The 15,783-nt window shown below is 27.4% G+C and overlaps 2 protein-coding genes across 4 annotated transcripts in view; both read right to left on the bottom strand.

The window, feature by feature from the left end:
• The window catches only part of LOC132917464 (UDP-N-acetylglucosamine--peptide N-acetylglucosaminyltransferase 110 kDa subunit), a 29,097-nt gene extending 23,243 nt beyond the window's left edge, over positions 1-5,854 (bottom strand). Inside the window, exons 1-2 of one of the 3 annotated variants that reach the window (XM_060978212.1) lie at positions 5,703-5,854; positions 4,250-4,381 (exon numbers count right to left, since the gene is read on the bottom strand). In XM_060978212.1, the coding sequence (XP_060834195.1) occupies positions 4,250-4,381; positions 5,703-5,823 (253 nt within the window). In that variant the 5' untranslated portion in view covers positions 5,824-5,854. Of the gene's footprint in view, positions 1-81; positions 316-891; positions 1,247-4,249; positions 4,382-5,702 lie in introns of those variants that run through there. The other 2 variants (XM_060978213.1, XM_060978214.1) reach the window with 2 other exon arrangements.
• A 5,139-nt stretch (positions 5,855-10,993) lies between these two features.
• Positions 10,994-15,441, bottom strand: LOC132917349 (COP9 signalosome complex subunit 1b). The gene is made up of 10 exons (XM_060978054.1): positions 15,081-15,441; positions 14,899-15,012; positions 14,590-14,771; positions 14,222-14,522; positions 13,745-13,822; positions 13,434-13,663; positions 12,511-12,616; positions 12,341-12,429; positions 12,145-12,274; positions 10,994-11,363 (listed from the first exon to the last, which is right to left on the bottom strand). The coding sequence occupies exons 1-10, from the start codon at positions 15,102-15,104 to the stop codon at positions 11,157-11,159; spliced, it is 1,461 nt and encodes a 486-aa protein (XP_060834037.1). The 5' UTR covers positions 15,105-15,441; the 3' UTR covers positions 10,994-11,156.
• Between the last annotated feature and the right edge of the window lie 342 nt (positions 15,442-15,783).

Below are 15,783 nucleotides of genomic sequence, written 5' to 3' on the forward strand. Positions count from 1 at the left end.
CATCTAAAGATCGTGAGAAACACTAATCTACGATTTCGGTCCATAACATCTGTTGCATTCGTAAACACTTTACATACTAACCGTGATTGATGTGCACCACCCTCGGATTTTTGCTGATCGGAAAAAAGCCAGGCATCAGAAACATTTTAGTTAAAACGAGTCAGCGGATATGTTTATAATAATATAATATTAAAATCAATAAAGGTAGGTGAAGTTTGAGTAGTGTAGAAGTACACCTATAGATATATCGGTATGGACGTTTACAAAAACGTCATCACGTGCGTCGAGCATAGAACACAAAAAAGTCGAGAGCGAGAGCATGTAGTTGTAACTCTTGTAAGTATGCAACGCAACTACGCGAGTGTGATCCAATGTTAGAGTCGGACGAACGTGGAGGAAAACATTTGACGAAAATACAAAAACACCTTCAACTACAATGGTATATTATTGCGATAAAAAATTATAGATTGTCGATGGTCGAAACTGATTTGATAAAAGTAAATGAACAACCTAAACAATACATTGGATGTTAGGATCGAATATCGCATGGCCAGAATAGGTACCTCTATGGCTCTACGATAAAACACTTCCGATAATATTTATTATCGACGGTTACGAACAACGGCACAAGTAGGTCTATTTCCGTCAGTCATCGCGCACACCAGCACATGCCGTGCATAGGTCTCGCGAGCTTAACACCTCTTGTTGTCGACTCCCAGTCACCGACCATTCCGTCGGTCCTTGTCTTACACGCTAACGCACTTGAATTTAGGATTAAAAATGATTCTAGTATGATATCGTAATTGTTATTCGCGCGGCATTTATCGTGGTACTCGGATATCATAATATGTAAAAAGTAACATCGATAATCGTTATAGCCTCGACACTTACCGGCCGACGCATTTTCTTCGAGTTTCAGAATGACCGTGGCTCCGGGGAGCTGATGATGCGTCTGTGACTGCATCTTGTGCTGTCTGTGCCTTGTAGTGGTACTTAGTCGTAGTCAGATCGGAGTGTAGACGATATTTTTACTATTAATTATTGTTAACGAACGTCGTCGTCGTCGCTCCGGCCAGCCGAAACGCGCGATACGTAATATCTGGACGTAAATGTAATTACAATTTACGGTGGTCACACACACACTTGAATGACGAATACAGCTCAACACTCATAATAATATAGTAGTGCATAATACACACGCGGACACACAGTACACACACACAGACACAGCGGCGAGCGCGCTCGGCAGTCGGTACCACTGTCGTTGGACTGGTGTAGCGGCGCGGTGGTGGTAACCGTCGATGCGCGCGCCGATCCGGCACACACGACGCCGTGGACGTGGAAACAAAGCGCCGTGCGGGGTAGGGGCCGATCGGTTTTCGATGGAACTGCCGGCCACGACGGTCTTCGGCGGAGGGTGCCGAAAATGAACAAATATCATTAAAAGCGTCAGCGTAATGACGTGCGCGCGCCGATCAGGACGGTTTGTTCGTTTGGCGGTGGCGAGGGGGAGCGGTGTGAACGGCGCAGCTGCTGCCGTTTGCCCGTGACTATTGTCGTCGTTCGTGAATGGGCGGCGCGGAGTGGATAATAAACAACATATGCCCTACAGCTCATGGAGCATAGTACAAGCATAAGTACTCCATAGTCCATAGCCCTACTGCTTGCAGCTGTTGCTTCGTCCGCGCTCCATCGGACCATCATTACTACCACCACACCGAGCATACCGTTGCAAACGCAGTGTCGCCCGACCGACGAACGTGAAATTCTCAGCGTGCCGATTTCGATCGATACGGAGTGGTGGCGTTTGCAGTTCAACCAAACCGCTTATTATTCGTATACATTGTTTTTGACTTTAAAATATAATCCAACATTCCAACCCTTAGTCCTTACTCCTTACCTTAGGTCCCCACATCACTATTTACCGTGGAGCAATGAATAGATCTTTTATTTTAGGTATTTGCATACCTTCTATTTCTAGCCGGGATCCTATGCCTTATGCACCGTATTCGGTGCCGTAAAAGTTGGATTAAATTACTTGATCATATTTGTGAGAAAACATACAAAAAATCCACCCCCATTATTCTCAGTAATGTTATTGTGACCATATTTAAGTGTTTTACTACTTAAAAATAAATAATTATCAAAAAAAATCGCTTTGCTTTGCCTTTTATTCATATTTATTGTGATTTAATAAAAAATAAATAATAATATAATATATTAATATAAATACTCAAAACAATTGTTTCATTTCAATTATTTACATTAAGAACAAGTTAATCTACGCAGCGCCGACGGATGGACAAGGCAGAAGGGGCAGCTGCCCAGGGCCGCGCCGTTTTAGGGAGGGTTCCGCGTCTTTCATACATAGTGGCGTGTCCAGCATAAAATAATTGGGTAGCCTAGTTTTGTTCTGTAGTGTGTAAGTGTGTTTATAACTATTAGGGAAGATTTTACCTATATCACATGGAACCAAACAGTCAAGTAAAAATTGTGTATAGGCCCGAGCCTAGTCGGCCTACCCTATATAAACACGTCGATGCTTTCATAGTATTTAAGATGATTTGTAAGCTTACAATTTTGTTTTTTAAATCAAAAATACAAATCCCGTCTGCAGTGGCAGCTTGTGGGTGCACGATCCAAAAAAATGTTTAACCAATTATTGCAATATATTATATTACGAATAAAATAAATACTTTATACAATGTCGTCATTCATCAATGTCGATAGAAAATAAAACACACAATTGTTGGTAAAAAAAACTAATTTTGATGTTAAAATTTTGAATTTTTTTTAACTTTTTGTGTAAAACTTGTACTTAGTGTACCTATAAACATTTTATACAAATTATTTATTATTTACCTATTATTTAAATTATTTATTCAATTTTTATTTTAATAAGAAAAATGTATCTATAATATAGTAGATATTAAAGATTTTAATATTTATAGTTTAATGCTTTAAAAAATAAATACATATTATAGAATTTACTTATTTACGTTTAATACTTTGTTTAATTATATACATAAAAATATATATTTTTAGGTGAGTTATGTAAAATAGAAAAAAATGTCATACGAGTAAGTATTAGTACGTGCCAAGACAATTTTTTTTGCCTTACGAAAAATGATTTTTAGGGCCCATGAAAAATATCTGCCACAGGCCCCACAAAACCTTCCGCCAGCGCTATTGATCTAAAGATTTAAGAATAATAGAATTTTCTCCGACTATTAAATATCTGTGTAAGTGTAACATATTACTTAATACTTATAATGTTTTATCAAATACATTTTGAGTATTACTTAATATAGATATATTATAATATTTTAATTCAACATTTTCTAATTGATATGAATGTTACGTCGAAATAGAGAAATGTTTAAATCCATAATACGAGGTTTTGAAATGATTATTATTTTATCATAGTAAACTATATTGTTCATTCATTATTTTAAAAACTGTTAATATGTTTTAAAAATTTATCTTTTATACAATTTAAACAATAGTTTAACAAATGTAATGTTTTAGACGTTTTAGTTCTTAAAAATATTTTATTTATTTTATTCAATAAATACCTATTGTAAGGTTCTAAATATTGGAACGGTAAAACAGCTGTAATAAGTCTAAGGGCAAGCCATATGGATCTATTTGTTACCAAATATTTCCCGCCGATAGTCCCATGGCTTTATGTCTTATGTCTTTTGTCTTTGTATTTTATTTCATGGGCGTACCTAAAATTTAGTAGGTAGTTCAGTGAGGTAGTCCCAGTGTCCTCAAAAATCAAAATTATAAAAAGTCACACATAAAAGTTTCTTTGTAGTTTGTAATATGAAATAATTCTCAAAAATCAATCGTAAACAATATATTAATATATTATAAGTTTATACCTATATTATTTAATTCTGCAGTAAATACGATTATAAGGAATATTTTATTATTGTACCTATATAATATATAATATATATATATACGATACAGCTGAATCGATAATTTAAAAATATTAATAATATATAATTACATTTTACCTAGTGTATATTTTTACACATTTTTGAATTTTAAAAATTTACCCTCTTTGAATAGCGAACGAAATTTTGATGACTGAGAATGTCCGCTATCCAGAGGTTTTACTGTATGTCTGTATTTACACAAGAATACAAAATATAAATAATTCCATGTATAGTTTAAGTGTCAATTGTCTCTAAGGGTCAGGCTAAGCGGTATTACATTAAGTAGAGTAATATTTTCTTACTTTTTACTAATGAAATATAATCGTTGATGTTATCATCTAGTATCATGTAATTTATTAACTGGGAGGGGTCTTCACAATACTCTCCATTTTCGTCTACGCCACCTAACTGCCAAAACAATGATTTAAACCCGGCTGAAAAACAAAAGAATAAACTAAATATTTCTATATTCTATAATGTTCTAACTCTAAAATTTAAAACTATATAAATATTAAAATTATTGAACATATATATACTAAGAGGTAAGACGAAACTTAATAAAGCACTTCAGCTGCAGTAATCAGTTGAAAAAAAAACATTAAAATATTTATATTGATTGTAAATTTTCTAAAAAGTTTTTTATTAACGTCTATTTTTAATTTTAAAAACAATTTAAATATAAATGATATTTTAATATTTTAATGAAATTCACTTTTTAATTATTTATTTTACAACTCAAAGAGTATTGTATATTTGTATGGTTTAAGCGTACCTACTTTAAATTATTGATTTGCTTATAAAGTTATAAATAATATTAAATATTAACATTTATATTTTTTAACATAATATTATACAATAATAGATACCTCATGAAAACTCAGAAAATGCTTTATAATTTATCAATAATAATATTTATTAATAATTAGGGATCGGATTGTGTAGCATTTGCTAATTATTATAGGATACAGATAAAAATAGCAGAGTAAGCTATAAATTTGTTTTATGCACCACGGACTCCAAATATGAAATTTTATAATGCTATTTTTCGCTAATTTGCATAATATAACGTTTATTTTGTATTTTTATTAATCTAATTTATGTTAAGTGGTATTGTGGTATGAAAATTATAAAAATGTTGTCATATATTTTAATTTTTTTTTTTTGAATACATATGAAAAATACCCACATTTTCGTTCATATTAAAGTCTATTTTTAAATAGTCTGACGTAGTGGCGTATTGGCCTATCGAACAGTAAATATTATAAATATAAGTTTTTTTTAATTATGAACAATATATTTTTATTTTTGCTTTTTTTTTATTTTATTTTTGTTTTTAGGGCATATTATAGTGTATATTTCATTTATTTTTAGTGCTATAAAATCTGAGCCTTTTTAATAATAATTGACAATAGTTTTGTATTATACATTTATACATAATCATGATATTTTATAGTTTTATACACATAAAAATATCAAATATTAAATGTTTTTAAGAAATTATTATTTTTTTATAATTAAGTGTTACCTAATACTTTTAAATTCACAATTTTATTTAGATCAATATTTATAATAGGTATAATTCAAAATTCGATAGTTGTAAAAATTATATATAATATAGATATAATGAAAGACCTAACAAAATGTTTATTATAGTTGTTATTGTTTTACATTAATGTGATACCTACAAACTGCTATTATTGTTTTTTTATTTGCTAAACATTTAAGTTGAATATATTATACACTCATTACACTTACCTCTTTTTGAATTATAATGCACATTTAGTATATGTTGATATGCATTACTGCAGTTATATGAATTTACCGAAATTGTTATATATTGAAAAATAAAAAATATATAAATTACTAAACGGTTCATTTTGAATATTTTTAAAAATCTCAACGACTTCTACAATTTAATGTAGATTGGTTGATGTCATTATTATACTACGAATAAAACACAATAAAGGTAATTTTAAGTTAGCAATTATGTGTTATGTGTGTATAAAATCAAATACATATTTTGTTGACTTTTTAATATTTTTTTTTTTTGTTATAGGCACCTGTATAAAAAGTACCTATTATCATATTTTATTTTTTTCTAGTCGTTTTTATATTTATGTTGTTTGAATAATAAAATAATATGTTTGTTTACTACAGTTGAATATACAAAAACGCAACTATATGTCGATATAGCTGCAACAATCAGATATTGCTCATCAAAGCTCGGATATAGGTATTTATAATGTGTACTAAATTGCTAAATATAGGTACATATAACATATTATTTGATACCCCTCTAATTTACGCGATCATTTTTAGATTCAGACGAAGTGATGAATGTATGGATTGTACCATGATATAATTATATCATGGATTGTACAATATTGTTATTTTTTCATAGTTAATGTAATGTTTGATTGGGGGAGGGGACGAAGTTCCCCTTCTTTATTTAATTTTTTTTTAGCATACCCCTTCTATTTATTTGAAACAAAACGCTGGGAACGCAACTTTTACTATAGTGAATTTATAAATCATCAGTTTTTCTGATGCAAAATATACCTATAACCTATACCTAACTATAATATTTGTACTGAATCTATATCAACTATGAAATTAATTGATTGTTAAAATTCCTTACCGTAAAATATAGATCGTGATAATAGAAATATGAAATCGTATTATGCCCACAGAAATATAAACATATATAATATATATTATAAAATGTTTTTGTATAATCAATTTTTTATGATGATTTTTAGGAATTATAGGCGGTTATTATACCCCCCCTTAGGTGTGAAGGACTTTGCCCCTCCACGGTAATGTGACAGTGCATTTTGTGGGGAACGGTCGTTCATCAAACATCCGCTGAGTCTCTCTTCTAGTTTTTTTTCCAAATCAAGCACTGAGTTAATGTGTATTTCTTTATAAGTAGAAAAACTTATTATAAGATCTTCAACTCTGAGGGTTGTTTCTGATATAGAATATTGTTATAATAGGTATAATGAAATTAAAATATTAAAATATATAGGTAATATTGATTTTTTTTTTTTATTTATGTACCTACGATTAAATTTTTGTTTGCGAGTAAAAAGTCTTATAAATGTAATACAAGGTTTATCGTAAGTTGGCCAATGTACTCATATATCAATTAAAAAATATCATAATATCAAAACTACATAGTCACAGTTTTTTCATGATAATTACATTTAATTTTTTACCATATTTGATATGTTATTTAATATAGTAACATCTGAAATATGTATGAAAAGTAAGTTATATATAATATATTATGTAATAGCCTCTCAAGACAGTGAATTAATTTTTTTATTAGCTAATGTCTCGTGTGTTCACTTACATGATTATATATATATACATAATATAGATATATTTTTATTTATTTGCATTAACATGATAGTTTTCAAATTATGTTTGTCACACTGGTCAGTCAAATCAGCTTTTATGTATTATAACATAGAAAAACTTCTTTTGCGTTCAACCTTCAAAACTTAAGTTGAAGATAAGCTTAAGAGATATAACATTAAATATTAATACATTATTTATATATTATATAAGTATTAAGTACATTAAATAAGTTATAATATGCATTTGAGTACATTTTGTATCGTATAATGTAACTACTTACTAAAATATTTAAGTAACAAAATATGTAATCATAACGTTAAATGTTAATTCTGTAATTAGGTACATAAGGGTTGATATCATAACACTTTTCCCTTTTTTCTTCTTCTATACTTTTTATAGATCCCTCCATATTTTCAATCTGTTTTATATAAATTCTCAGTCTCAAATTCGAAGTTTCTAAGTTCTATAGCCATTTTTAATAAAATCTAATAATTCTTCTTTCAGATTTATAACTTTCATTATAATTTGGCCATTTTGAAAGGCAAATTACATAGGTATATTTTTATAGTTGATTCAGGCTAAAATCAAATTTGTTTAAAATATTTCTAATCTAAATAGAAAAAAATCTGCTGTGAATGGGTTTTTCTCCTTTAAGGCTTAAAGTTTAAGCGATATTCTACTTATTCTAGATTATTATTATAATTTATCATGCATTAGTTACATATTTGCATATTATTATATTAAAAATAACTGATAAGTACGTACATTTTAAATGTTTCTACTGGGTCAACCGTCATAACATCATCAGTTAATTTTTTACCAAACATTTTTTCCTCTCATAGTCTTATCCAATGATTCTTAAACTTTGAAATCAATATTTTGTTCTTCTAAGTTTTTGTTTGTCCAACTATATCAAATTTTAGAGTAGCCTCATAAATGTTTTCAAACATTTTCAATTTAATTTTAGTGATTTTGATTGCAAAATGCATATTCTGCTAGTTTTTGAGTATTTACTAAGTGAAATTATTCCTATTTTTAAATATTTTTAGAAATAGTTGAGCAGTTATTGTAGATTCAAAGTTATCTATAGTCTTAATAATTCAAATAAATATATCATCATATGATAGAAAATTGAACATGTAATAATAAGCACAGTTCCGCAATAGTTATATAATATTATATTATATATAATATAGATATTATTCTTCTTTCTGTCTCCAATGTCCCCATTATAAAATACGATAATATTGTTCAATTATAATTTAAAAATATATTTATGTTTTATTATCCCCAGTTATCTGTAAGTACATTAATTTACCAGTAGGTATTTAATATTTATAGATAAGCGACGAAAATAATCTATTTCACAAATTCGTCTATATAATATAAATATAGGTACAATCTAGTTTGTCGTAATGTCGTCTTGTCGGTGATACTGGATTTTACATTTCGATTTATTTATTTTGGGTGTAGCGTTTAAACACTTTAAATAGGAACCGAGAATAGGTGACAAAACACATGGATATAGCTGGTAATTTGATTTAATAAAATGTGCCAATTATATAATGGCTAGTGCCCATCGGGAATTTTCCCGATCTCTCTGTTGGGTTAGCCCGACCATCCTGATACATAATATTTAAACATTTCATGAATAAATTAAATTCGGAAGTTAAGGCACTAAAAAAGTTCATTTTTGCGCTTTAATATGAACCTAAAACACTAAAATAAGTGCTTACCAAACTGGCAAACTATATATGTATAATAATAATTAATAATATGTTTACACAAGTTACTAATTTATTATGATTAATGGTTAATGATACCTATTACCTAAATAATAATTAATAAGTATTCAGTATTAGGCATTAACATTAATTTATCTGTTGATTTAAATTTTACATATACTTAATTATAGGTTGTTACATTAAAACCAATAAAACCTCAATAGAATATTTCTTAATTATTGCTTTTTCAGTTTTAATAGTTTTGAACATTTTAAAGATTCAAAAGTTTAGTTCCAAAATTACATATAGGGTATAAAATGTATAATCACTCAAATTACTGACCATTGGACATTTGTACTCGTAAAGTATGACGACTAAACTACTAAAGTATACATATAAATATACTATACAAATTATTTTGTACAGTTAAAATTAATTACAATATTATAATACAATAGTGATTTCAGTTGATGATTAGGCTTGTGTTCAAGGCTAACCCCCGCGGCCTTGCTAGTGTTAGTGTTATGTATATTATGAAGTACCAGGGGCGAATTCGACGGGAAAAATGTTATTTTAGAAAATTTAAATAGTATATAAATAGGATATAGTATAAAATACATTATTATTTTATTATCTCAGACACGAAAAGTTGCGGGTTGTACAACGATTATACTTTACATATATTATTATGTGTATTGTATATTTGTATGGTAGTATGGTATTATCATAATTCATAAACTAGTATACTATAATATTAGTTATAAGTCATAACACTTATAACTAATAATATAGACTTTTAATGTCTATTAAAAAAAAAAAAAAAAATGTAGTGCATAGTCGTATAGATTATTAAGTACATAGGTTAGCCATTAGGTGCTAAGGAAAATTTTTTTTTGAGGGATGGGTAATTATCTAAAGTAATGTTGCCTGCACCCCATTTGTATTTTATGGCGATGTTACATAAATAACTTCAACTACGCAATTATTTGAATTGTTAAAAACATTTTATATCTTTAATTGTAATGTAATTTATAGGTATAAAACCAGAAACCTAAAAATAGCTCTGAAGTATGAATGTTATGTAATTGTTATTATTATTTATGAATTTATGTTTTCTGTTTATCTGTGTATTCAGTAAACAACCGCAAACAGCAAATACATTGATAAACCTATTACCTACAAAACTGACCATGCAAATTACAAATAGTATACACTATGAATTTTATTACTTTTTTTTTATCACAAATTATTACAAAACACATTAAAGTCATAAAATAAATAATAATCAACGTAAAGGTAATAATATAAGTAGGTAGCTTAATTTTTTTTCATAAATATTTTTGACATACTTAGTACTTACTTGATCAGTCTCCACTACATCTTTAACGGCTAAAATTATCATTAAAATACCCTCAATGGTCTCTTTAAATATTCAATATATTAAAAGTGCATTGTATATTCCCTATATTATTTATCATTCTGGCATTCTGTAAATACTATTCAAAAATTGTGCAAATACCATAAAAAAACCTTTCAATAGTGTAATAATTTAATACTTTAAACATATATTCTAATATTAGTTTAAATATAGTTAAATATTTATATTTTTTTTTTTTTTAAATTGAATTTTCACAGGTTTTTTATAAGTAAGCAAGGAACTTACTAAGCAAGTAATTAATTTTGGATTTAATTCATATCATAATCATTGTAATTGAAAAATTATATGATTTTTAAACTAAGAAGTGGTCATTTATTATAAAATTAAATGTAAAAAAAATATTTTGACGGAACATTTACAACATTTTTAACCAATGGAAATATTTCTGATTATTAATCTTGTATCATAATTCCTATTAGTTATCCACATTCAATCTTCAAATTAGCTTTTCTTGAACATTTAATACAAATTATTAGTTTAAACTATAAATACAAATTGTAATTTAAAAAAAAAAGAGTATATACATATTACATCAATAATATTGCTTTGTGAAATAATTAATTTACAAAAATACAATTATTGATAAAAACAATATTTGTGTAAGAAGTTTGTTATGTTTAATGAAAAAAATATTATACAATCCAATTATTTCATTTATGATAATTATAAGATGTAAACAATTTTTTATCCAGATATTTTTACAAAATCTACATTTATAGTTTTCCCAATATTGTTAAGACGTTCAACTTTACTGAGTTTTGAATTCAACTGGTGTTTGATCATTTGACTTTTCAGTATTAGAATGTGCATGTATCTACTGTATTGTTGAGCCATAGACATGGCTTTCTCAAATGTTTCTACTCTTTGATTTGGATGCTTAGCGTAAAGGATCTAAAATAACAAATTACAACAAGTCAAATAATAGCATTTATTTATGAAGTAATACCAACATGAAAAAATTCAAGATTTTGGATACCTTATGAAATTTAAGGATTAATTTATACATCCATATAAGTAAAACTTACAAATTAGTTTTAAACTCTGAGTAGAATGATGAATGTATTAGTTTAAAATAAAATTTTAGTGCCATTTTAAAGCAGTAAAAATGTTTTGTCAAATTTGAGGTTGTTTAGTGATACAAATTGGAACTAGATTATGCTTTGGTGGTTTAAAAAGTAAAATCTTATACTTATCTAAGTAATTGTGAATAATAGGAATATTCATGCATTGTCAATTTATTTTTTAATAGACATAGTTGTAATTAAAAACAAATAACCGATATTTGACATTTTCACCGAATATATCACATTATTTACATAATTTATACTACTACTTTTTTATAAATTGTATAATTTTAAAAATATTACAATATTTTTTGACCAATCAATTTGAAATTAATGAACTAAGAATGTTATGGTCAGTCGAAAAACATGAAAACTTAATATAAGATTCTTAACTATAGCATTCTGAAAAGATAGATATGAGCACCATTTAGGCTTATTATTATTGTTTCTATGTTGAATTCAAATTTAATATAGCTACTGAATGATGAGGTATACTCAAAATCTAATATACAGCCAAGTGACTTCAACATATTTTTTTTTAATATTAAAGTATAAATCAATTTTTTATTTTTATTTAAAACTTTTAAGTCAAATACAATAAGACTTACTTTATTAATAGAGTCAATACGAGCCTTGATGTGTCCATCTAAAATTAATTGCATAAGTTCATTCTCCAAATCAGGCAATGGCGTATTGAAACATAATGCCATTTTTCTCAAGTCAGCAGAGTCGTATGGACTGAACAATAATAAGTTTAAGTATTATTAAAATTATGATTTAAATGTTGTTAAATATTTTGCTCACCAGAAATATTGAATCATTGCTTTGCTTCTTATATTAGAGTAGAGCTGGTTTATGTGAGATCCAATGTACATATCAAGGAGTAAAATTGGCTAAAATTAAATATATTGTATAATTTTATAGCTATTTAGAACAAACAATATGATAGGAATATACAAATAAATGTTTAATACTTTTATTTTGTTCAAAATTGTTAAACAGACTTCATACTTGGATTCATAAAACTTGAAAATAGCATCACGTACTTCGGGTTCTAGTTCAAGGAATAATTTGAATGAGCTAAAAACAAAAACCTAAGTTACATACATGACAATGACTGTTAAATGAGAATAATAATACTGTAAATAAAATATCTAAACATTTATTTTAGCTTTGAGATAAAATATGATATTATTACACCAATAAAAAAATGTAAGCAACATTATAAATATTAATAATGATACACATTTTATATAATACAATAAATACTGGATAACTATTATATCAGCATATTATAAGTGATTAAATAATGAAAAATATCATTAAAAAAATGTATTTTATTACTTTGTTTCATAAAAATATTAGTACATTAATTATTTAACTATTAATATAGTTATAATTTAATAGTTGAGTAAGTTTTTAGTATGAATAAGTGCACTGCAGTAATATATACATAAGACAAACATACAATATAGAATAACATAGATGGAAATATATAAAATCATATATTCTACATTAGGAGTCAAAGATGGAGATTAGGAAAAGTATAGCTAAGAGAGTAAGAGAGAGAGAGAGAGAGAGAGTAGTATAGCCGCACAGAAAAAATGTTTATTCTTTTAAATAGTTAATCGTCTTGGTAGTTGTATACGTTTGTCTTTAAGTATCTGATCCTTTTAATACAGTAAGTACTAAAATATTAATTAATTTTTTTAGTAATACATCAAGTGATATAAACTGTCATGAGATTGAACTATAATACAATCCTAATACGTATTTGAATTCATAATAGACTAGTTTTATAAGATATTAAATTATTTAGCACATTATAAAATATATTTTATTTTAGAGAATGTATACAAGGTATGTATGATAATATAATACATATTGTAAAACTTACTTGTTACAAATTACACTATTTTGAAGTTCTAAACGGTTAAAAGTAGCTAATGCGCAAAGTCCTCCATAAATTGCAATATCATTAGGTGTCATTACGTCACAAGAATCCCAATAATCAAGATTTGTTTTTAAGAAATTTTGAGCAGCTAATTTGTATTTACGACCAGCTAATTCAGCTAAACCAGTCATGCACTTAAGAGTAGAACTGTATGTTGTCTGGAGTTCAGAGTTCTAAAAAATAAATAAACAAAAATTATTAATATTTTTAACATAAATACATTATCCAATAATAATAGTTTAAGCTAATAATACTTCTGTATAGTCCGGAGTAGATTCAGCTTTAATTATGTAATTGATAACATGTGACCAATTTTGGAGATAAATTCCAACCTGTGAATAAATAAAATTATTTTTTTTTAAATTAAATTAAAATGTATTCAAATTAATAAGATATGGATTAATTATAATTCTATTTTATAAAAAAGTATATTCATTTTATATGGAAATAAGTAACTATAATTTCCTGAGACTAAAAAACGATAAGATTATTAACAATAAGAACATCAATAATATTATTTTATTCATACCTATTACCTATAACGAAAAACAATAAAAAAATCTGTTTATCAAACCTAAATGTAGAATTTTTAAGTAGAAAAAGCCAAAATTGTTAATATTTGAATAATATAATGAGCACTAAACACAATTTAATTTGGTAAATATTAGTTTATAAATATATTTTTTTTTTATATAATAGCAAAATAATGTAATCTCATACTTGATACATACTTTTATTATGTTAAGACACATTGAAATGACATGGGAGGAACTAGTACAATAATCTCGAGCCTTAGAATAACTTTTAGTTGCTTCAATGAGGTCTCCACAATTGACATAATGATCACCAATTTCATTATGACCACGACGAATGCTTTCCTTAATTGAATTACTTTTATAGTTCTTAAGATCTCCATCTAGTTTTTCAAGTTTCATAGCTGATTTTTGAGTTGTAGTTTCTACCCAAATAGCATTGAACACTGGAAGTCCTGTGTCTGCCGGATTAGCTCCAGTAACATCTGGTAGTATATTTCTAATATATAAAAAAAATTGAAATTATTCGATTTTTAAACTAATTTATAATAATAAATAATAATTACCCTTGACACTGTTGAAGTTTATGGTGTAGCACTTGATACAAATTAGCATTCATTGTTGTGATAACATGTGAAATGGCTAATCGTAATGCTTCAGGTCGCAATCTTGGACAATGGTCAGCTATATACATCAGCCTGTAAATTCGAGCTAACCCAACGTAACTGTTGGCATATGTGTCAAGATCCTAAAGTCCATAATAGTAATAATAATAATAATAATAATAATAATAATAATAATAATAATAGTAATAATAATAACAAAGCTAAATAAGAAAGAATTATCATTAGTAAAAATATCATGTTGGTCCTTACGAATGAATCGATATCCACATCATATGATTCTTCTTCGTTGTTGTCATTTTCTTCAGGAGGTGCATCTACTTGCATTGGATCTATGGCACCAGCCTGGGTATTTCGTAAAGTACGCTGAAATATAAAGAGAAATTAATGTTTGATTATTGTGATGCTGGTTATAGAATGAAAACCATACGTACTTGGAGAGTTCTCAATGATGCCATTTTCTTTATAATATAATTCGTTGTAATATACTATGTTAACGGACACGGGATGCCGTACTGGTATCTACCACTATCTGGTAGTAAATAGTTGTTTTTCTTTGTAATTATGGTTACCCTTACAACAATGTAATCGCGTCGAAATTTTCAAGACTTAAAATTGATATTGTTCGGTTCAACATACACTTGAGTACTTCAATATTCGAAAATAAAACAATATTACTATTGTTTTAATTTCTAATCCTGTCTAACAGTTAGTGCTATGATGAATTGTGAATATTATTGTGAATTGAGATGTGATTTGTGCGGACAGTGATGCGGTATTGCCGAATTGGTGTATTGCGGTGATAATGACGAAATCGAGATAAGGACTGTTTTCTTATGGTTACCGTAACCGTGGTAGAACTACAACCATCAAACACAGCATAGAAAGTGTGGTAACCAACTTTTTTTTATCGAAGGCCATCATCAAAATTCTTGGCGGGCATAGAATATTTAAAATTTTTCCATTAAGATAAATGGGTAATAATGTAATATAGAACTAAATTAATATCAGTGATGGATACATAATTAAATTAGTGTTCGCCCATAACGACAAACACGATAATGTTATTTATATTATTAGATGACGGAACAACACTGTAACACATTCATCATTTTCATGTGTATAATTGACGATTAG

The sequence above is a fragment of the Rhopalosiphum padi genome, chromosome 1 (genome assembly GCF_020882245.1).
Source record: "Rhopalosiphum padi isolate XX-2018 chromosome 1, ASM2088224v1, whole genome shotgun sequence".
NCBI classification, from domain to species: domain Eukaryota; kingdom Metazoa; phylum Arthropoda; class Insecta; order Hemiptera; family Aphididae; genus Rhopalosiphum; species Rhopalosiphum padi.

What these genes read in the sequence shown, in the direction of transcription:
- LOC132917349 (XM_060978054.1), bottom strand. Translation starts at nt 15,104, where the DNA reads ATGGCATCATTGAGAACTCTCCAA. An exon ending in AAACTTCAACAGTGTCAAGG is followed by an intron (nt 14,523 to 14,589) that starts GTAATTATTATT and finishes TTTATATATTAG; the next exon opens with AAATATACTACCAGATGTTA. An exon ending in GCAATGATTCAATATTTCTG is followed by an intron (nt 12,275 to 12,340) that starts GTGAGCAAAATA and finishes ATTATTGTTCAG; the next exon opens with TCCATACGACTCTGCTGACT.